Source organism: Cebidichthys violaceus, unplaced genomic scaffold (assembly GCF_023349555.1).
Source record: "Cebidichthys violaceus isolate CVI_PGR_0920_01 unplaced genomic scaffold, fCebVio1.0.p SCAF_21, whole genome shotgun sequence".
In the NCBI taxonomy this organism is placed as follows: domain Eukaryota; kingdom Metazoa; phylum Chordata; class Actinopteri; order Perciformes; family Stichaeidae; genus Cebidichthys; species Cebidichthys violaceus.
In genome coordinates, this window is record NW_027176384.1 from 12,331,268 (window position 1) to 12,354,428 (window position 23,161).

Genomic DNA, 23,161 nt, shown 5'->3' on the forward strand with positions numbered 1-23,161 from the left:
GGTCAGAAATCGATATGGACAGAATGAAAAGAGGCACACGGCACCAGGATATTGAACAAATGGATATGTTTAATGAGATTAATGAGGTTCATCGCCAATGTAAAATCTAGTAAAATATCATGAATTAATGTATCCATGAAAATAAAAGTGAACCTAGCAGTACAAACACTCAATGGACATTATAGCACCATTGCAGTAGAACAACACATTCTGCAAGGCATAATCCGATTTTGTATTGATTAGGATCAATATTGTAGGATGTGACAGTTTTGACTGCATTATACATTTGATGACAAACTGCTGCTACAATTTGCAAATGCGGGTAAAACGTGGTAATAACTCAAATGCTCCAGATGCATGTTTTTAAGGGGAAATCCATCTTTTAAGTCTGTTAAAGGGTCTTTGGGAGTACGACTGTATCCGTGAACAAAAGTTGTTTAAAGCCTTCTGATGAATTTCCTCAAGTGATGTGTGTCACTTGGCATCGTCGGTTAGGGTCTGAAGACTACAGGTTAAACAATTTAAAATAATCTGAAAGAAAGAAGTGAGCTCTGAAGTCCGCTCCTCGTCTCCGTTTGAGGCCAGCAGCTCAAAGCTACATTAGCCGTTACTAGCATATCGCATCCAAACCTCTGGCCGAACTGTCGGCGGCAATGTAGGCGCCAGGTTTTAATGAGGACGAAGAATGACTGGAATAAAAACAGACGATATCTCTGGCTCTGCTGTAAACGATTGTGATTATTAACTGGCCATTGTGAGTATTATAGGAGTGAAAGGCTTTGGCGGTGAAGTACTTGTTTAAGACACTTACATTATAGGATTATAGGTGTTTAGAAAAATGTATGGGACTTTTCCATTATTATTCATTATTTAAAAAAAATAAAAAATTAAAAAGGTAAAGACTAACAACGTAAAAAAATATAACTGTCCCTGAATACTGAAAATGAAATGTGTAAACACTTATACAAGTTTGCACACGATTGTAAAATTGTGGTTTTGTTTGTCACAGATTGAAAGATGACATCCATGCACCATAACATGCTGCCATCAAACCACGCTGGGTTCCCCCATTGACATATCCTCTTTGTTCTCCGCCACATGTCTGTTTGGCCGCACCTGTGCCTTGAGGACGACGCGTTTACACAGTGTGAGAATTGGCTTGTGTGGTCGAGCCTGACGCAGATCACTCGATGGTGTAGTCATGTTTTGGGGATTCTGATTTTTAGGAGGGAAATGCAATTAAAACACGTTATGAAACATAGTCAAGCACCTACCACAGCATAACAATTAATATCTGACAACAACAAAAAAAAAAGAAATTATATTTGAAATTGACCAAATGCTACTTTCAAATTCACCCACCTTACACAGGGCGACAAGGATGAATACTGGGATACACATCAGTGGAGCGATGATGAAGAGCGAGCCCAAGACGGTGCCCTGGGTGCCGATTACGTAACCATACACGCTGATACGGTGTGAGGTCATCAGTTCATACAGTAGTGTGACCTAGGGGACAAGAAGGAAAAAGGCTTAGCTGTAAAACAAGTGTACTGGTGGGCTTTGTTGAGCTAGAGAAACAAATCATAACCAATAGAAAGAAGTGGAATGAAAGCGGCCAGTAAGTGAATAAAATCGAATTCTCTCTCAATTGAATCAGAAGTTATGTATCTTAAATTGTATGCGATGTGTGCTGCTTAAACATGCAAAAACACCAATATGCTCCTTTGACTGACTACTGATTCCCGTTAAGAATGAACACGTCTGCTGTACTTTCTGATCTCGTACCGATCACGCAGTAAAGTGTCTTTTAAAAAACAGATATGTCAACATTTTCAGGAATAATCTGCAGTCTCAACGCTTCTTTCCCAAATGTGAGCTCAAGCATAACTACTGATGTGGCGAAATGGAATATGTGAAACACGCAGCAAAGACAGAAAGGCCAGGAGAGAGGGGGGGAACAAGAAGAAACGAAAGGTAAGAGGCAGCGAAGGATCTGTGTTCTGAAGTGATATAAGGTGGACATTCATGGAATACATCCGAAAAACATGAGAGGAAATAAGGCATTAAAGCAGAGACGCAAAGTAAATGAATCGAGTGAGAGAGACGTGACGCAGGTGCGAGTATCTCACCCCACAGATGAGCGGCGTGATGAACAACCAGCAGTACTTCAGCGCGGGGAATGGTTTGTACCCGATCATGTCCTCAATGTTGTCATAGAAACGGTCCGCACCTGCAAAAATCGTGGACGGGAGGCGTTGGTCAATCGAAGCGGCATAAAAAGGTTTTGTTTCACAGGAAACTAAAAACCCAATGAGGAATGTCACAGAAATGAATTACTGTATATATATATATATATATATATATATATACACAAACATGGTCAGGATGTTTGTGAAAGCACTGAGGAATACGCCTTCAGTCTCTTGAAAGAAAATGGCTTGTTTTGAGAAAAGTGCTCCTAGAGATGAGATGTAAAGACCAATATGAGAAGAGACACACTCTCCACCCACATGTTGTAATTTAGCCAGTAATACTGCCGATAATGAAGGTGTGGGAAGTGGTGAGAGCTCAAAAGATTTATCCAGATTGATGGCGAAGCAGTACGTATCTGTTAATTGATAAATGTTGTGGTCCAAAATTTGTTTTTGATCTTCAGCCGTTGTGGCAATAGTGAATGTAATAAATTGCCAGAGGGCGGTGTCGGAGCGAAAAGAAATTCAAACACAAATGCTGCCAATAGAAACAGTTCATGGGCGTCCACTCTTCAACGTGTACCTTTTTAACCTCAATATTGAGACATGAATAGTTTCATGTCATGTATTATCTCATATCAAATTCAGTATTTCAGTTCACTAAAAGTTGCGTCTGACAAGAAATGTTAATAGCGTTGCAGGTATTTGGTCAGAAACCAAAGTATTGGACATATTGACCCAATGATGGCGCTAGAGGTAAAGTCAGGGGGTCATCACAGTCGGTCGGATTCATTGTCTGGGCACCATGAATGTCTCCTAATAAAATAAATGTACACAGAGCAGGGGCTCCGTGTATTTAAAGTGGATACCTGGATTCTATTACAGATACAGATAGAATATATGTGCTGCGTATGCAAAGTAATGAGGGGGAGTAACGGTATAAGAAAGTCATTCTAAATATTGTAAGACAAAAATAAGCACAGGATCCTGTTATATTTTCAATCTCATCACTTTCTTTTCTTTTGTGAGTGGAGCTCTTTTAATATAACTCAGGATAGAAATAAAACTGTGGATATCAGATGCTGGTTTCTTACAGAAGATACTGTCCAGATACAGGAAGTTGATCACTCTGATGAAACAGACGCTGCTGTCGGAATCGTAGAAGCCCAAAGAAATACAATGAAGTTCCTTTTTTTGGTGGCAAAATTTTAGAAGCAAAAAGGCTTCAGATATTTAGGCCTTCAGACATATTTTGATGTGTGTTTTGACAAACAGCCCAGCAGCGGTTCACTGTTACATCATGTAAATCGTGGAGTGTTGCCGTTATGGCCAATGGCTCACCATACACCCAGCCAATGACAATGCTCTCCAAACAGGCGATAAAGAGGAGACTGATTCCACTGGCACCATAGCTGTCAATGAGCTGGAAGAGGAGTATCCCTCCCTGAAACATGAGCACAATACACATGCAGGAAAATAACGTTAAAATGGACAAGCTGTGCTTTTTTTTTTTTTTTTCCTGACTCAAGACTTTATCGTTACCAATTTCCTGTGAGTCAGTGACAGCCACACCAGAGCACGACGTTCCCATATCTGTCATACATCATGAAATCAAACCCTTTAAATACTGGTGTACATGGGATATTAAGTGTAGCATACGGTGCATATTCTATCAACACTTCACAATTCCCCATTGCCTTACGCTCACTTTTTTGAATATTGCTAATAAAGAAAACTGCAAGGTTATGCTTTGTTCAAGTTAGTTTGTTAATTAGCAACACTAAGAGTTTACAGACATACTAGCAGTTGTATGAGGCTGTGCAAAAGCTTTGAGCTAAATGATAGCATGCTGATGTTTGGCAGTTACCATGTTTGTTGGCTTAGATTAGAATGCTAGCATGCTAATATTTCCCAATTAGAAAATATAGCTGCTATTTTAGAGGTATTTGGTCATGAATTAAAGTATTAAACAACTACAAAAATGACCCCGATTATCGTGCATTATCGTGCTAAATAAAAAAGTATCTCATTATCACAAATCTCTGTGCTTCGTACCTCTGTGATGAGCGGCAGCCCCAGTAGAAAACAGACGACGGCTATGACCAGGGCCAGCACCTCTCTGCCGCCCGGCCTCCTCAGGTGACGGGGGAACAGGTCTGTGAGGGCTGTGACCATGCTCTCCACACACACAAACTGTGGGGAAGGAAACAGATTAGCTCAGAAGGGCGTACGATATGCTGCTGAAAACACTGCATTGCATTGCATTGCATTGCAATACCTGACTGTCCAGGCCCAGGAAGAGGACCATGAGAAAGAAGAGCACAGCCCAGAAGGATGAGCCAGGCAGTAACGACAGAGCCCTCGGATACGCCAAAAAGACCAGACCGGGACCTGTAGAAGGCACATGAATGCATCAATCAACACACCCTCTGTAGATATGAAGGGCTCATTCTAAACAAACCAAAACACATTACAGTCATTTTTTTTTACATTACAGTCATTTAACAGACGCTTTTATCCAAAGCGACTTACAATTCAGTATCTATCTACACACCGTAGACGCAGCAACGGGAGACATTTTGGGGTTAAGTGTCCTGCTCAAGGACACGTTGACATGAGACTAGTAGGGCAGGAGCCGGGGATTGAACCACCGACAGGCAGCCCTGCTCTCCACTTAGCCACGGTCACCCACAATTCTGTTTCAGCTTATTATACCCTGATAAAAAACATAGTTATGAATCTTATATTCTACACACTGTCCCTTTAAGCCTATTAATGACCAGTGAAGAGAAATATTTGCTCTTATCCCTTCAATCATCTTGTGAGCCCTCACGTTTTTCCTGTGACCCTTTGAGGGGGTCCCAATCCAAAGGTTGGGAATCATTATTTCAACATAACTATTAATAACCTCATTTTAATAACTTTTCTCGCAAAGTGCTCTCCAAAAACAGGATAAAAAAGAAGGTGAAGATCAGTATTTTCTAACCTTGGGAATGCCGCCTGCCACAGAAAAATAGGGAACATCAAAGTAAAAATCTGTGTCAACTTAAGATGCCATCTTGTGGCCATTGTTGCTACTGCCACTGAATCACTGTAGAGCCACAAAGCATTACAGCAGCAACCGTTAGTCCAGTAATCGATTGTCCAACTATTTTGATAATCGAACAATGTAATCATTTCTAAAGCAAAATTCCCAAACATTTGTTGTTTTTAGCGTCTCAAATATGCAGATTTGATGATTCAAAGATAGGTATTAATTGCAGCCCAACAATGCATGAAAAATAAATACAACAACTGTCAAAGCAAGCAGTCAAATGAAAGATGCAGATGGTGAAAAAGGAGGAAAGAACTCACCGGCAGAAACAACTTCGTCCATCGGTAGGCCCATTTCATGAGCCATGAATCCCAGCACTGAGAACACGACGAAACCAGCGAAGATACTGGTGGCACTGTTCAGGCAGCATAGTGCCACGCAATCCCTTCAACACAGCAAGAACAAAAGCCCGCACTGTGAAGGAGCACATGAAAGTGAACCTGTGAATGTGAGCCTGCGCTGCGTTGTGAGGACACCCACCTGTAGCAGTTATTGTTGTATTTGTTGTAGCTCCCCAGAGCGGTCAGCACTCCCTGACACAAGGCGTAGGAGAAGAACACCTGAGACCCTGCATCATGCCACACCTGGAGTGGGTAAGAGATTGACTTTTGAAACATTTGAGAGAGATCATCAACTTTTTTTTTTCCCCTTACAGAGCAATTAGTAACTTGCCAGGTCAAAACAAATAACCACAACTGCACACTAACAAAGAGCTTTGCTTTATGCCAGTATTAATTATGTGGCTATTTCTGTGATCGTGCGTTCATCTCATCTCATCTCATCTTCGTCCGCTCATCCGGGATCGGGTCGCGGGGGGCAACAGCTCCAGCAGGTGGACCCCAAACTTCCCTTTCCCGGTGCCACATCAGCTCAGCTCTGACTGGGGGGATCCCGAGGCGCTCCCAGGACCAGTTTGGAGATATAGTCCCTCCACCTGGTCCTGGGCCTCCCTCGGGGGTCTCCTCCCAGCCGGTCGTGCCTGGAACACCTCCCTAGGGAGGCGCCCAGGTGGCATCCGAACCAGATGCCCGAACCACCTCAACTGGCTCCGTTCCAAGGAGCAGCGACTCTACGCCGAGTCCCTCACGGATGACCGGACTTCTCACCCTATCTCTGAGGGAGATGCCAGCCACCCTCCTGAGGAAACCCATTTCGGCCGCTTGTACCCGCGATCTAATTCTTTCGGTCATGACCCAGTCCACATGACCACAGGTGAGGGGAGGAACCAAGATCGCCCGGTAGATAGAGAGCTTTGCCTTGCGGCTCGGCTCTCTTTTCGTCACAACGGTGCGGCGATCGCGTGTTGAAATATACATTATATAGAAATTTCCTTTGTGTTTCTGTCACTGCATTTAGCACTGTGAGAGTGAGTGTGCGCCACATACGCGTCCATTCAGGTCGGCGGGCGTGGGCGGGTTTGTTGACCCGAATGTCTGTCCGCGGGGCCCTAGTTCTGACAGCATCTGGTTAACATTAGAGGCACAACAGCACTGCGAGTCTCGTCCAGTAAAGGACAGAGCTGTCCACATTCCCACGGGCCCCTTCTCTGGGCCCCTTCTCTGGGCCCCTTCTCTGGGCCCCTTCTCTGGGCCCCTTCTCTGGGCCCACAGTGGGACTGACTTATCAGTGAGTCAGTGAAGCTGACACCAGAAACTGTTGTGTCTTTCGAAACATGCATTTTATTTGGCGGCTCTGAATACAGATTCACACGCACATGAACAAAAAGGGGCCAGATGCGGACCAGAACTTGTTTACGATTTCCTCTGCGGTTCACAAGTCCATGCTGGAGCAGGACTTATTAGAAACAGAACTGTTTTCAGATGGGTTTTTAAGAGCATGTGGGATCGCATACCCCTGCTTTCTGACACGTAACTGCTTTCACCTGCTTTCGACATTAAGCCAAATTACTTTCTCACAGATTTTCCCTTTGCTTCCTTCCACGATTGCGTTCTGAGATTCCCACGGTGGTTCGGAGCCGTACGAGCAGACTTTTCATGACTCCCTGACGAAGCCGTGACGCTGAAACACGTCTGAGTTTATATTTACGTCTCAAATGACTATGACATTACAATGAAGGTATTTGAATTGTTTAAAAGAGAGTGGCTTGGAGTTCTCTTGTGGTTTTTCTGTGTCCATGTATCGTTAATCAAAGAGCATCTCAAACCAACTCTATTTGAGTCCAGGAAGCGTTCATACTCAAACATTTTGTGAACTTCTGTATGAGTAGACGCTCTTACAAGGGCCACTCAGTTCTCTACTTACAGTAAAATTCATGCAAACATGCATGCATGCACATCCACATGCCTACGGGAGAAGAGGAAGAGACTCCCCTCCTCAAAGACAAGGGGGGTGTCTGAGAGTTGACCCTCAGTTATTACATTTGACCCCTGAAGCGCTGCTCTGAACCGCCAAGAGGAAGACGGGGATAGAGAGGAAGCAGGGTGAGGGGTGATGATCTATTTTGTGGGAGAAAAATGTCTTAATTCGTTGTTGTTGTTGGCTGAAACAGAGGCGTTCATTGTGCAAGAGCACGGCATCCAGAACTCACTCCGTCTTCTTTTTAGAAAGTACGTCATTATGCTGCGCGAACGACACATCTGCTGTGAGAATGTAATACTTATTTTATGTAAAATAAATCAGAAATTCGCAACAATGGTGAGTTTCAGGTTCAAAAATAGTTCTATTGACTTTTTATGAAGGTAAATATGCCCTCACACTGTGTTCGAGGCCCGCCATAGGGAGAGACCGTTTTAACTGCTGTGTGATGATGTTACTGTATACTTGAGGGGGAAGCTTTCTTTGACAAATTTCTCCCTGAAAAAGGATCCTGGTTTGCTTTTCTTGTTAACACTCTGTCTTGGGACCGGAAACCAGATTGAAGGCAAAAAAAGAAAAAGGGGGAGGAGACTGAATTCCTCCTGTTGGAGCACAGAGTAATCTAACAGACAGAGAAGGTTTGAGAAATAAACAGAGAGACGATGCTCTGAGTTCTAATGCCTCTTTCTGCATGTGTACTTTAGCAGATACAGCATTTCTAGATTGTGCTTGGTGTTGGTAATGCTGTGTTTCTAAAGCAACCATTGTAGGAATGTGACTGTGAGTCCTTACAGCTGCATCAGAGAGCCTGCTTAAGTCAGGGGTGAGGTAATATCGAAGTCCCTCCCCGGCTCCTGGGAGGGTCACTCCTCGGATGAAGAGGATGAACAGCATCAGGTAGGGGAACGTAGCGGTGAAGTACACGACCTGCAAACACAAAACACATACCGAAAAAAAAATAAGGTAGTTTGTGTATGAGCACTCAAACACTCACTCCTTTCATTTACCCTGCATAAACAGAAACAAGCACACTGACACGAAACACTGACTTATTATTACCTTATAAATATGATATACAAGCTTTGAGGGCAAACTTCCCCGTGTGCTGCCTTTTTACACGTCAAGCGGACATGAAGCAACATTGAAAATACTTTTTGTGCCATGATTTTGACCTGGCAGATGCAAGTCCAGTATTCACTCTCTGATTTTGGTCTCCAGCAACTCATGAGAGGCCTTTCTGGCTCTCAGCTCCACAAGAGCTGGTGCTGGACAGGTAGCAAACAACGGGTTTATCAAGAGTTAATCGAAGAATGTCCAACCAAAACAAGTAGCTGAAAGATGCTAAAACACTCCATAGAGCATTTCACTCTTGATTGATTTTGCGATTACTTGTGTTAACTGCAGGTACGTTTTATTATTACAGGCTCCAGAGTTTATTAAAGAGGGTTTTTTTTAAGAGTAATTTATTAAGACACTTGTATCAACAACTGGTGTAATAAGCATGCATATTGTGTCAGAAGGACAATGGAAGAACAGTGCATCCAAACAAACTGGGGACTGAGAGGTTTTACAGATTGTTGTCATAAAGAAGACTCAAGAAGGGGAATCCATCTTGTGTTTCCTCTGAAGTCCATAAGAGGGCAAGATTTAGTGTGTGTGTGTGTGTGTGTGTGTGTGTGTGTGTGTGTGTGTGTGTGTGTGTGTGTGTGTGTGTGTGTGTGTGTGTGTGTGTGTGTGTGTGTGTGTTGAAATATGTTAAATGCCTTAGCTTTTGCCTTCCACATAATGTCCAGTACATGCAAGCATCTTCATTTAATAATTATTTTTGTAAAAGTTATAACTTTGTATGCATTAATGACTCCAGATAAAAATCAAATCAGCCATTGATTGTCTTTTACTACATCCATACCAATCACATGCTAGGTGTGAAGGTAGATGGAAAGAAAGGGAGATGAGCTAGAGAAGCCATGTGTATGTATATGGATTCAAAAGTAGTACTCGCCTTTCCTGTCCATTTGATTCCCTTAAAGATGCAGAAGTAACAAACAATCCAGGCAAGCAGGAGACACACAGCCAGGTCCCAGTTTACCTTACCCAGGGACATGTCAGGTGACATCCTTAACACACGGTTGCTGTGGGGAAGAGGAAACACATACACTGTATGTAAAACTGCCTCCTCTTCAAATAACACGCAGACTGATGGATGTACAGATGTGCAATTCAATCCACTTTGTTCCGTATTTCATAAGCCTTCTCCCACTGCAGATAAACACAGCTCGCTACTTGTGCTCCATGAATGCATCCAACGCCACATTTCCCTTTAGTGTGTCCAATCGAAACGGAAATCATTTCAAATACAGCAAAAAGGACGAAGCAGCTCAATGAATAAATACAGATGTGGAAATCTGTCATGGTTTATTTTCTTCAGGTTGTGTTATAGAAGTTGCAGGTAACAGAGCACATATTGTTCTCATCATGCAGCGCAGTTTGTTGCTGAGTGATTTCCCAATACCCCCCCCCCCCCCCCCAACAAATCAGGAGATTATCATGTGAAGAGCAGCAGCCCATGTTCCAAAATATCTGCAAATTAGTATAAATAGTGCAGTGCCTGTTGGGAAACGGGGCGATCGCTTGGCTTGTTGCTGTTTGCAGCTTTTTCCGAGAACTGCTCATCCAAACTGCTTCACACTGTGCGCCATGCTTCCTCGGGTCCTCAGCAAAAACACCCACCGAGTGTGAAGTCGACTGGATGAACGGTTGTCCGATAAAATGAAAGAGTACTAGTACTACTACTGGTAATTATATATACAGACAGAGACTCCTTCCATTTTAGTGTGATAGCGATAATGGTTCATCATGAAATCATTGTTCATCATGAAATTACTTTCTCGTTTTTAAAAAGATAATGTGTGAGTGAGTGAGTGAGTGAGTGAGTGAGTGAGTGAGTGAGTGTGTGTGTGTGTGTGTGTTTCTCACAGCCAGAACTCCTCTTCCGCTGACTTGCCATTCAGGTAATGTCCACCGTCACTGCAGGAAAAAAAAATTTTTAAAACATATACGCAGGTAAGTAAGGTGATTTGAAATTGAATAATAACTTTAAACAATTCTTCCGCATTGTTTTTAGCTTTGAATAGTCAAGTCCTCAAATTTCATTTTCTAAACTGCAGCACTCACATATCACTCAGATAACTTATCAACAATGTTCAAAGGCGTGTTACTACGACTGTTTTTAATCGTTATTATTTCAATGTGATGGATTTGGGATTGTGATACCTTCAGACAAAGCCCAGCTAACTGTTTCACTGTTCACAGTCTTGATGCTAAGCTACGCTAACAGGCTGTAGCTTCATATTTACCGTATGAGAGTGGTATCAAACGTCCCATCTATCTCTTGTAAATCTCCCATCATGTCTATTATATCAATATGGCATTTTTCTACCATTTAAAACCCCACTTGTTTTTTTCAACCACTATTGAACTAAAGTCCTTTATATTTATTAGGTGTACTTTTCACCTTCCAACTATCCCTAGGGAACGATTAATAGTTGTTTTATTGTCCTTTTGTATGACAGAAACAGATGTAAGAACCTCCTGCTCTGAACTGATGAAAGCATGGGTGTGTCCGAATGCTGCTACATCTACAGAAGACAATTCTAACGCCATATTTCTTGCTTTTTCTTTTACGGTGTGTATTTGGACCCCGGTGAGAATAGTCACATGGCAGCTATTCAGCTATTTACACTCGGCCAAAGTTGAATATGCTACTTAATTTAGCAATAGTTAGTAGCTTGGTGAATGGGTCAAACTAAGGAATTCAACCCATGTGACTTGGGCTTGGGTCCTCTGAGAAACGGCGTTTTTATACTTAGTAACACTTACTTATTATTTAGTTAATTACTATTATTTTCAGTCACAGTTTAGCTAGGTTTAAAGCAACACAACTACTTATTTGGGAATATTACACATAACCTACAGTAGACTACATTAACACTAATAGAATATCTAACGTTCACCAGGTACAGCTTAACAATAAAGATGCAACTCACATGTAAGTGGTATTGTCAAAGTAGTCAGATTCGGTGAGGTTGTTTAGGAACGACCAGTTTGAGCCAGCTTGAAACAAATCTGGGTTGGAATAGGCGCTGGAGCGACTGTGACATAACTCTAAGAGGTTTTAGGAAAGAAAGATGAGGGTGAGTCGGATGTTGCATGCTTCAAAGTGTTAAAACGTGTCCAGGTTTCTTTCGGCGAAAGTCTGTAAGAAAGCAATAACGACACTGCTGATCAAATACAGACGTGTTTAAACAAGCCAGCGTCGATTCGTCACAACGCCTGACTCACCAGTGTTCCACCAGTTGTCACATGTGGACCAGGGCAACGGGCTTTTGAAGGAGCTATACAGGTAGAAGATGGCCCAGGCCAACACCACGATGTAGTAGATGTTCAGATAGGCCACAATCACTTGAGCCGCAATCCCCAACCCTGCAGGACAAAATACTTAAAATTCTTATCATTATTTCACTTTGGAAACATTTCGTGTGGTATGAAAATTCAACCACCAGTACTGGCCACAATCAACAAAATGTATTTTTCCAGTAACAATGAAGAAAGCACGATGAAAAACATGCATTTCCTGCATGTCAACGGACTCATTGTTGAGTAATTCTACAAAAAAATCTGTCCGAGCCTCGTCTTTACCCTCGAACATGGGGCATATCTTCCTCCAGGCGGTCACCCCGCCCTCACTGGTGTACTGGCCCAACGCCGTCTCCAGGAAGAACACAGGGATGCCACAGAAGAAGAGGAACACCAAGTAAGGGATGAAGAAGACACCTGCAAATATACATCACCTTTAAAAAGAGCCACTCGTATGTGATGTAAAGAGGCGTTTCCACAAATATTGGCACGCTGCACACATACATATCAAGCCACAAGCCCAACACATCGTAAAGATTGATTATGTAACTAGCTAAGGGGGATGAAAGGGATTATTTGTTACAGTGGGATTACACTATTTTAAATGTTACTTGGGAAAAGGACCCTGCTTAGAGAATCCTGAACAGGGGGAGAAGAGCCAAAGCAAAACAATGTTTTATTTTTGAGATTGATATCTATACAGAAGCTAAAATGGCACATTATGAAATGTTTTCTGACAATGCGGACAACGATGGAAACCATTTTTGTCGTGAATTCAGTGTGCCATTAAGATGAGGAAGAATACGTTTTTTTAATGACAGATGTGAGTGATCAACCTGATCTGTTTGCCATCTGTCATTTAATTGAACATGCAGAAATTAACACATGCAAACATGCAAATACACGTGTGCAGACATTCAAATGCATGTGCGCGCGCGCACACACACACACACACACACACACACACATATTTTCAGTTTATATCTTTATACTTCCAGCAAATAATCCCCCCATATCTCAAAAACCTGGTCCCTCACCTCCTCCATTTTTATAGCACAGATAAGGGAAACGCCAAACATTCCCGAGGCCAATGATTTCTCCAGCCATGGAGAACATGAACTCCATGTTGTTGGCCCATTTCCCCCTCGGCTGAACCCCACCCCGAGGAGGCACCACTTCATCTGGTCCCGAGACTCCAGCAGGAGTCCATGTGGCCGTTTCCCCAGTCATGGTCTCTCCGTCTGCATGAACGCACACACATAATAAACACACGTGATATGCAAACCGTGTCTGTTCTGTTCTCTCCGGCTCTCGTCCAGAGGCCCTTACAATTGAATTGGTCGTTTTCTTAATTATCCCAATAGCTCACACAGCAGTCTATTAAACCTGCTCTCCTGGTTCTGTCAACGCCAAAACCATCCAACTCCCAATGCCGTATAACTTCCAAGAAATGACTCTTCCAACTTGCGCTGATGATTGCAAAAACTACAGAAAGAACTTCGGTAATATTTCTAAGAGAGTTTTGAAATGCATGCAACTAACTCACTCGTGGGTTTGCAGAGGGCGGCGTCAATGCAATCTCGAGACTGACTAACCGAAGTTTGAAGAAAACCTCTATTGTAAAACTGGGCGTGTCCTGATGGATCCCACACGAACACAAACACACCCGTGCACCCGTATCACTGCGTCCCATGCAGAACAAGCTGCCCTCATGGACGCTCCCTCACCACAATGTAAAATAGGCATGCCCCACGAAAGTCATCATGCATGCAAAATACATATGTTTTATAGTTCGCTATGTTATTTGACTATTATTAGATTATTATTATTATTATTATTATAAGAGTAGGTATCTGGTGCATCATATAAACGGAGCGCCTCTGTATGTCATTTCTCAATCCGCAAAGTAATTTAGTAGTACTTACTATTTTTATAGTAATAGGTGTGTAGTACTATTACTATGATTAATAATCACTGTAGGGTGGTATTGTACATAATAACTGATGACTGATTAAGAAACGACAACACATAGGCACAAAACAAAATAAGCGTTAAATGTTACGCCTCACACTTTTATTGTGCTCATTGCTTAGAAATGTATGTGGAAAAACACTGAAGAAGGTCAAATACTGCAGACAGAGCATTCCAGCGTCTGTCTGCACGATGGAGAAACACAGTGACACATCGAAGGTTTAGCTTAAAGCCTATTAATCAAATAACATGTCGCAAGAGTGAAAACAATGTCTGGTTAGCCTCGAGACGGATAAAAACGGGAACCAGGACTTTCCAGCGGTAGACCTAGTTTCGGCCAGCAAGGCTTGACTTTCTGACCGCCAGCGACACTTAGCTAGATCCGGTTTCTGCCTACATTGCACATCATGTACACATACTGATAGCACCAAGGAAGGAGTGGAAATCCGTGAGCCTGGAGGGATAGACATCCCTGTGCTCCAATGAGGCCCTCAGAAAGTCTAAACCAAGAGCCGCCTCCATCATAATGAACCAATCCCATCATTCGTCAAAAATATACATAATACCGCTGCGCACTCTGTTTAAGCGCCCTTTTTCTGTTCTTATGTGCAGATTCTAGGTCCGTGCACGTTTAACTGCTGGACTAAATACTCCTGTTATAATTGAATGAATGTGATATTGCTTTTAAGACAATTCAACAAGTCGTGTATTGAGTTCTGTCCACAACAGTGGTCGTGGAGTGAATTATTTATTTCCGAAATATTTTGCACTTCAAGTGGCATGAAATGTAAAAAAAAAAATGAAACACTAAAATATGCAGCAGTTAATCAACAACACACTTGTATGTATTCCTCCAATGTTGTCTGGTTCCTGTTGTTGGAACGTCTGAGTTGCGAGCTGAAACATGTTAAACACACCAGTTTCATCTTTCATCGATCGTTCTATTGCCATAGACACAGCATGCCAGGCGTCTGCTTACATACGCACAACCTTCAATTTCATAATAATCTATGAACAATTTATTCTTTAATTAAAACATGTTTGGTGCCGTATCTGGGCAGACTTTTACCCTGACAGGACAAAATCAGGGAGCATTTCATCTCAATCACAGGGGGAGGAGCTACATCCAATTGACGCACTGACGTCTTCTGCGTGACGAACCAGGAAATAAAAGTAAACAACGCACAGGAAGACGAAAGTGTTATGTCGCCGCGTCAGTCGCCCCTTCTCATTCGGAGTCTGTGATGTCTTGTGATTCATAATGCGCGAAGGATTTACATCGTGATAGGGACGGGGAGCCAGTTAGAGACGGGCTGGAAACCGGTAAGGCACCCGTTGAGTTGAGACTCAGCTGCGGCAGCCGCTAATGAAAGCTAGCTTGATAAGGCAGTTTGTGTAGAATTTGAATTTGTTTACCCTCACGACTATGACTTAAAACATGCGCTCGAAGTTATGTTTGTGTCACGAATAAAACGTCACCGTGCCCCCCTCCCCCCTCCCCTTCCCCCTCCCCATGCCTTAATTTATTTTGCTATTTGCATTAAGTGTGTCTTCACTTATTCATTTCAGATTTAGCCATGTTAGCCATCAGGTCGTCAGAGGAGGAGTCCACTGAGATGGAGGAGATGGACACCTCAGATCCCAACTGGTGCTGGTTCTACTTGGCTGAGTGTGGAGTTTGGCACATGTTTGAGGTAGTTCACAGTTCACATGACACCTTCACACGTCACAGTACACCGTCCTCGTGCTGTACCCTCCTGTGATCCCTAGCTCTGTGACACCTCGGCTCTCTGATTGTGTGCAGCTGAGAGACAAAAGTCTGCAGGCTTTACTAGTCAGTCAAAGGCTACTCAGTGCAATGTCACAGACTTGGCTCTTCTTTGGTTTTAGTCAATACAATACCGGTGGAAAGTAAGTTAAATTAAATAGCTGCCAATTCACTTTTTTGGCGATGGACCAAATGATAAATCATAAAGTGTTTCCGCTCTCCATTAGAGTAATTCACATTTCTCAACTCCCCTGTCAGATTGATCCCAGTGCGGCGTGCTCTGTGACTAGTGCTCAGATTGAGCAGTGCTACAGCAGAAACCAACGGGGTGTCATGGAATTCTACACAGCCAAGTACACCTACAGACTGGACTTCTCAGGTATGGCGATGAGTTAAGTGAAGAGTCGGTTAAAGCTGTGCGAAAGGCTCTTCATCAGACGGTCGTTCGGGATTAATCCCGTCGCAGAAATTGTGCGTGAACGTGAGTTCCCGCCGCTCTAATCTTTGTTTGCGCTCCTCACCAGTGATGCGACAGATAAATGTCACGACGGGGAAGCAGCGGCCGATCAAACGCTCCCTCCACTCTGCAACTGGCTTCAGGTAAGATGCAGTGCTTTGTCTTCAACTGATCCCTTCATCTATCAAGGAAAGGAAAGGAAAAGGTTTCTTTCTTCATTGCAACCTTTTCCTCGATGACGTTGTTTGTATCGACATTAATGCAAATGAACTTAACTGTAACGATGAAATTACTGAACCCTCTCCTCCTCTCTTTCACTTCTTCTGCCAGGTTTATATGCGATAATCTTGCCTTGCCTGTTCCGTGTCATTGGGAGAGAATAAATACCGATGAGCCCTATCAGGTGATTAAACTAACAGTCCTACTATTGTTCGTATTACTTTGACTGCTTCACCCTGGTGTGACTGTGTTCTTGCAGCTTATCCAGCTCGGAAGAGACACCTATGAGTTTAAAGAAGTCGCCAGACTGTATGAAAGGACTATGGATCATCCAATCAAATCCATCCAGAGGATTCAGAACCTCGACTTATGGGAATTCTTCTGCAGGTAGACCTTTTGTTGTGTTGTTGTGAGTGGACAGCACAATGCCCCAAAAGCGCTAGTTTGTTACCAGAGAATTCTGCTGTGATGATTTAATTTTTGTACTTTTTCCAGCCCCTACAGACAGAAAAAAGCTTTTCTTCCCTTAAAGTAAATCGATAGAATTAAAGCCAATTTAGAGGATCCTCACCTTCCCTGAAACATGAAATAGATTGTGATGCCCTGCTGAAATCAGCACACTGAGCCACAAAGTGATGATCGGTACTCAGTGTCGTGTTGTCATTCGTTGGTTCTCCCCCCAAGGAAGAAAATGCAGTTGCGAAAAGTCAAGCGCACATTGGACATTGAGGAGCGAATGCTGTTTCACGGCACAGGACACAGCAACATACAAGCTATATGCACATTCAACTTTGACTGGCGGCTGACGGGAAGCCACGGCGATGTCTATGGCAAAGGTAGATCTGTCTGCGTTGTGATTTCACATCAGCAAACAATTTGCCACCGTTTTGGTTTTTTTGCTTTTGTCTGATTTTTTTTTTTTTAACATTTCATAAAATGTTCCATCTCCACAGGAAGCTACTTTGCCCGGGATGCCAAATATTCCAGTAAATTCTGTCACACCACAGGGAAGCACAACACCACCCTGCAGAGACACGGACTCGCCCCTCCAATATTTGCGACGGAGCCGCCCTACAAGACCATGTTCCTGGCCAGAGTGCTTGTTGGCGAACACACGATAGGTCGTCCTCTGTACTGCAGACCGCCGTCCAAGGATGCCAGCTTCACCAACTTCTATGACAGTTGTGTGGACGATGTGGCCAATCCAAAGATTTATGTCATTTTTGACAGCAATCAGATTTACCCAGAGTATCTGGTTGAGTTCTACTGAAGCCAAACAAGAAGACTTTTCGTTTTTATAGAGGCTGGATCTCTAAACATGGAAAGATTTTGGATACAGATGACGGGATTAAAATTGGATGAAAAAAAAAAAAAAAAAAAAAAGGCGGCTTAAGGGACATTTGCCTTTTCTTTGTCAGATCCAGTGCCTAACTGGAACATGGGTCATCTAAAGTGCCTTTGGGGAAATTGGAAAAACAAGAAGACAATAAAGACTTTGTACAGTTAGTGTACTGTACAGTATATTCTGCGACAGGCCCTTGTGGGTGGAATGTCTCCACGACACAGGATGACAATGCTGACTAAAGATCGGTCTTTGTGGCAATTTTGTATTCAATGCATAAATCTGTGCTTGCTTGCTCAATATCTGTGCACAGTTGTTTAAAATACGAGTGGGACTTGCAGCCTGTAGGTGACAGGCGATGTCCTGCCATCGGCCACAGCCCCTCCTCCACATCCACAGTGCCACGCATGAGCTTATGTACAAGTCATGTAGACATAATTCCAAATGACAAAACCAAAAACGGCAACACGTTCCTGCTCACTCATCCAGCACAGTGACCTGTCAGTTAGTGACATCAACATCTGTGTGTACTTAGTACAACGTATTATGTAGGCATGGGTTTTTGTTTTTATTCAAAAAAAAAAAAAAAAAAAAAACGCTTCTACCTCTGCATATTTTTTTTAAAAACCATGCATCTGTGCACTTTTTTTCCCCCCCTTTCCATGAAAGGTTTTGTATTTGTGTCACAGTGACATAAAGTTGTGATGTCTTGTTCACTTGTGGTCCTTTAGCAATATGTTTCTGTGTAACTGTTTTGACCGTTGACTTCCGTCTTTAAAAGACGTGACAATGGTCGAGGTTGGATTTTTGTATGCATTGGCAACCAAGTTCATTCCAAACCAAAACTAGATCAGCGTCACATTTGACTTAAAACCATCCGAGTGTGATGTCACCACCTGCGAACATGTTTCTTTAAGGAATAAGAAAATGATTGTAGCCAGCACATGTATAGTACTGTAATGAAAATGAACCACAAAATGTAATATTGCTTTGCTGTGTGTATTTGTTGAATCCATTGTGTGTGTGTGTGGTGTGTGGTGTGTGGTGTGTGTGTGAGTAAAACAAAATGAATCAGAGTATCATATTGGCCACAAGGTGGCAGAACAGTGCAAGGATGGATCCTAAGCAACTCTTTGCATTTCCTCGTGAATGACAAACTGATGCGAGTGTATGAAGCTGTGTGTGTGTGTGTGTGTGTGTGTGTGTGTGTGTGTGTGTGTGTGTGTGTGTGTGTGTGTGTGTGTGTGTGTGTGTGTGTGTGTGTGTGTGTGTGTGTGTGTGTGTGTGTGTGTGTGTGTGTGTGTGTGTGTTTTATTTGCAACTGTATCCACACTTCTTACCGATGTTCACATTTATTATTGTCCTCTCATGGAACACCGTGAAAACTAGAAGACACAAAACAGCTTCATGCACAAACAAAGAAACAAATACTCTGTCTCTCATCACTTACAACAAGTATAACAGGACTTTAATGAGTTAACTTAATGAATTTTACCGTGTAGAATAACAGACGGGAAAGAAAAAGGTCGCTGTTTTCCCGCCATTTCTCGTCTTTCTGAGCGCCGCTTAACTTCCGGGTTGTTGGTCACGTTACGAACAACAAAAGCTCGTCTATCAGGAGTAAAACGAGGACAAAACGGTTACAAGTTTAACACAAGATACCCGAAATTACAGTAAACGTAATGTATTACAATTGCCGAAATAAACTCATAATACAAATCGCGTGAGTCAACTTCTGGTGTCGTCAACGTTTATACGCCGGTCAGCGTCGGCTACAACAACTAATACACTTTTCAGCGTTGGCATATGAAATGATTTCATCTTCCTCTTCAAAGTGAGGAGAGACATCCTGCCTCAGAGGCGTGGCTATGAATGCAACCTTATTTGCATATGAAGAACACCAATGTCAACTGGAATAGCTGAGAGAGGCCAGTTTTACCTGACTTAAACTTATTCGTTTAGCTTTTATTGTGATATATTACATTTTGTCAGGACAATGAAGCAGTGGAACCCATGGACACATCAGAAACCCCATTGTTTTGGTATTACCTGGGAGACTGTGGTAGATTTTGTCTTAATCTTAAATTTAAAGTCTATCATGATCGCGATCATCAGATCTATCTGTTACCTTTACACACATCTATGTGGAGCAGAATGTCTGAGGTATAACTAAACTTGTGTTGCCTTCTGTCCGTTCTGCAGAATCAACCCGATAGCCCGCTTAGAAGAGAGGATATGGAAAACTACTTTGGAAGAGACTCAAAAGGGGTGTTTAAAGGATTTTCATCCGATTGTCTCATCAAGATTGATTTCTCAGGTAGCCTATCTGACCACATTTTGTGTTTCCATTTACCTGTATTGCACTTATTTGACATGACTTCTGTGTCGTTAACTTGAAGTTTCAGTTCAAGTGAGGCCCTCAACCTTTTAGTTGGGTCAAATGGATTAGCAATGACTGACAAATGTGTGCCTTTATCACTTTGTGTCGAGTCATTTCCATCTGCTGCTTGTGAACGTTTCATTGAGGTTGAAGAGAGATTCACCTCTCGCTCTGAACTCAATTAACACTTTGTAACAATCTCTTGCTACCCATGGTGGGTCTTGGGAGCACAATGATGCTATCAGAGTCGGAAAGGCGTTCACAGACGTTCTTTATTGATATAGACAGACTGGACCAGGCCGCGGGAGTTTGGTGTGTTCTACCGTCCTGCTCGTGCCACAACCAGTCTGTGTCTCTGTCTCCGAGCCTCCGTCACTAGCAGGGCTTAAATACAACATCAGTGAGGCCAAAATCAGGATTCGTTTCAGCTGGGCCTAATTAAGTCTCTTCCCGGCCCCCGTTCCCTGAACCAGTCCCCCACTCTGTCCCCTCTGCAGCTGAGCCCACACACGCCCCGCCGCCACACACCTTTTGACTGAAGGCAGCGTATTGAAAAATATGTGTGTGTGTGTGTGTGTGTGTCTTTCAGTTTAAACCCTTGAATCCACCAGTCTAATGCTATATTTAAAGCTCCTTTTCCGTGTCATTACCTCCAAATATAGACTAACATTTAGAAAAGAAACAGGATTTGCCTCAAGCTGCTTATTTGTCTCATCGCCACAGAAAGCTGTCAACACATACAGCAGCTAGTTAGTGCGACATAAGGTCACAGCAATGGGATCGTTACAGTTTGCAGCCTCAAACCAACAGAGGAATGTGAAAGTGGAGAAGTAAATGAATGACTCTTCTTCTTGTCTTCTTGGAAAACAATGTGTTTGAAGTGGTTATTCCTGTGCAAAGAGGTGTAGGAAATGAAAAAGGCTATTTACTCATGAAAAGGCAATATCCCAGAGCATAATATCAAAGACTGTCATGTTGTTGTTTTTTACTCTTAACAAAAAAATAAGAAAGGAAAATATTAAGACCCGTTGATAGATAGCAGATGTATATGGGGAGAAATCATGTAACACTGCGCAAATATACAATGTGAATCATGTGGATTTCATCTATATTGATTTGGACATGTCAGAGTGACAGCAGGCCCTTACCAATCCAATCACCTGACTATCCGCCGGGCTGCACACCTGTTCCTCATTCCCTCATTAGCTCAAACTGGAAATCGAATTGTCATATAGCTGAAAGCAAGAAAAGTTCACTACTTCCACCTCAGCCAAGAGTTCTTTTTTTTTCCGTATACGTATACTTCAGATGGTTCCAGGAAGTACTTGGCGGGCAATTTGCATGCATATTGGTAGAAGAAACTAAATTGTTGTTCAAATAGCTTGTTTTGGCTGACCAGCAACCAAAATATATAGTATGATATATATATATATATATATATATATATATATATATATATATATATATATATAGAAATATAGTAAAACAATACTGTGATATAAGAAAACTTTTCCTATTTTAATGTGTAAAAGTGCTGAGCGAGACACTAACTCACATTTCTGTCGATGAGAACATCAAATAATGATAATTGTCAAGAGACCTATTCAGCCCGACGGACCCGAATTCGGGTCCGCTGTAGCATTTACCGTCAAAAAAAGTCCTTTTATGCATGTGTACAATTTATGAATATGAATGTTATATACCAAAAACAAAATTAAAAATCTGGGTAAAACAAACAATCTAAGACATTTTTACAAACTCCAAACACCATTCTACACAACTATTATACGCAAATAAAAGATGTATCACAATATCACGTATTTCTAGCCATAACTCGCTCTTCTCCGAGTTAGCATAACAAAGCTAACGGTTAGCATAGACAACCGAGATAGCAAAAAGCGCGAGCATTCGACACAGATTCCAGAACTACCACCAGAACGTCTCTCCGGTAAACCCTCACAAGGCTGTGTGCAAACAAACACCAGAAACACAATGCGCAATATCCTTCAAAATCATCCAAAGCTCCTTACCTTTTCGTTGTTCTGCTGTAAATCTCCGCTTAATTCCGTCAACAATATTTCTACGTATTTCCGATGCGTCTCTGAAATGTCACTTTGAGTTCTCTTTGAGTGACACCTTGAGGTGGTCTGCTATCAACTTGAGGTTAAAGATTTTGTAACTATGCACCATTTCCTCTAAAATCCCATCTGAAATTAGACAAATTGTCTCATGAATGTGATTTGAAGTTGGCCCATGCATGCGATTTTGTGGAGTATAAAGTAGCAGAGAATGGAAATACTCAAAGGACAAGTACTTCAGTATAATTTTGAGTTAAGCTCTATCAGTAATGAGTCAGGTACTCGTTCTGTGGTGATTCAGAATGTAAACTTGGTTTCATTTATTTTAACCACACCTATAATGAAGTATTCCTGTCAACAACATTTACTCCAAATGGTCCAAATTCAGCACCACAGTACTGGCTTCATAAATTCAATTGTGAATTTGAAATTTCACGTATTTTTTTTGTTTTGGTGGCAGTCTTTCCAGGGAAGGAACCAGGCTCTTCGTGAAGAGTTCATCCTCCGATGGTGGGGGCACTTCTTCTTCCCAAGGCCTCTAGAAGACGCTCCTCAATCTGTCGCTCCCCATGGACCTTTTTTACGGGCCTTTTTTACGGGCCCTTCTCTTTTCTGTATGAGATAGACACAACATTTTTTGTGTGGATCAGACAATAGACTTACAATCTTTACCACAAAACAAACAAAAAATACAAATAAACAAGCACTCTGGCCAGCGTCCTTGTACCTTATCCCCCTTAACTCAAATGTGAGTCTCTTTTTTACTTTAAATGATTTGTTCTTAGAATTTTCATGTGAACCGTGTGAAATCTGAGTTTCGGTGCCTAAATTATTCGGCAGTTGAGACATGAATCGTCTTTCTAGTTTCAGAGAACTGGAGCTGTTAAATGAGGAGACTCACTGTTTCATCACTTTACCATCAAGG

The 23,161-nt window shown here is 42.3% G+C and overlaps 2 protein-coding genes across 5 annotated transcripts; one reads left to right on the forward strand and one right to left on the reverse strand.

Moving 5' to 3' along the window:
• Positions 1–51: 51 nt before the first annotated feature.
• LOC137877488 (sodium- and chloride-dependent GABA transporter 2-like) lies at positions 52–22,207 on the reverse strand. 4 transcript variants are annotated; one of them, XM_068717433.1, is made up of 16 exons: positions 22,189–22,207; positions 13,059–13,262; positions 12,304–12,438; positions 11,947–12,087; positions 11,652–11,769; positions 10,582–10,632; positions 9,608–9,737; positions 8,398–8,532; positions 5,770–5,873; positions 5,550–5,674; positions 4,474–4,586; positions 4,251–4,388; positions 3,537–3,639; positions 2,133–2,233; positions 1,363–1,509; positions 52–1,215 (listed from the first exon to the last, which is right to left on the reverse strand). In XM_068717433.1, the coding sequence occupies exons 2-16, from the start codon at positions 13,249–13,251 to the stop codon at positions 1,048–1,050; spliced, it is 1,902 nt and encodes a 633-aa protein (XP_068573534.1). In that variant the 5' UTR covers positions 13,252–13,262; positions 22,189–22,207; the 3' UTR covers positions 52–1,047. The 4 variants fall into 4 exon arrangements, with proteins under 4 accessions (XP_068573534.1, XP_068573531.1, XP_068573533.1 ...); XM_068717430.1 differs by lacking the exon at positions 22,189–22,207 and adding an exon at positions 13,568–13,626; XM_068717432.1 differs by lacking the exon at positions 22,189–22,207 and adding an exon at positions 13,408–13,530.
• On the forward strand, positions 15,168–18,766 carry LOC137877487 (protein mono-ADP-ribosyltransferase PARP11-like). Its single transcript, XM_068717429.1, has 8 exons — positions 15,168–15,315; positions 15,562–15,686; positions 16,019–16,139; positions 16,285–16,360; positions 16,548–16,620; positions 16,696–16,823; positions 17,121–17,272; positions 17,390–18,766. The coding sequence occupies exons 2-8, from the start codon at positions 15,570–15,572 to the stop codon at positions 17,704–17,706; spliced, it is 984 nt and encodes a 327-aa protein (XP_068573530.1). The 5' UTR covers positions 15,168–15,315; positions 15,562–15,569; the 3' UTR covers positions 17,707–18,766.
• Positions 22,208–23,161: the final 954 nt, after the last annotated feature.

Bases quoted from the DNA above. Each gene is read 5' to 3' on its own strand.
- LOC137877488 (XM_068717433.1), bottom strand. From the start codon at position 13,251: ATGACTGGGGAAACGGCCACATGGACTCCTGCTGGAGTCTCGGGACCA. The intron at 5,874-8,397 runs GTAAGGACTCAC...TACCCACTCCAG, and splicing joins GCAGGCTCTCTGATGCAGCT to GTGTGGCATGATGCAGGGTC. The intron at 3,640-4,250 runs GTACGAAGCACA...CTCATGTTTCAG, and splicing joins GGCTGCCGCTCATCACAGAG to GGAGGGATACTCCTCTTCCA.
- LOC137877487 (XM_068717429.1), top strand. From the start codon at position 15,570: ATGTTAGCCATCAGGTCGTCAGAGGAGGAGTCCACTGAGATGGAGGAG. The intron at 16,621-16,695 runs GTGATTAAACTA...GTGTTCTTGCAG, and splicing joins ATACCGATGAGCCCTATCAG to CTTATCCAGCTCGGAAGAGA. The intron at 17,273-17,389 runs GTAGATCTGTCT...CCATCTCCACAG, and splicing joins CGGCGATGTCTATGGCAAAG to GAAGCTACTTTGCCCGGGAT.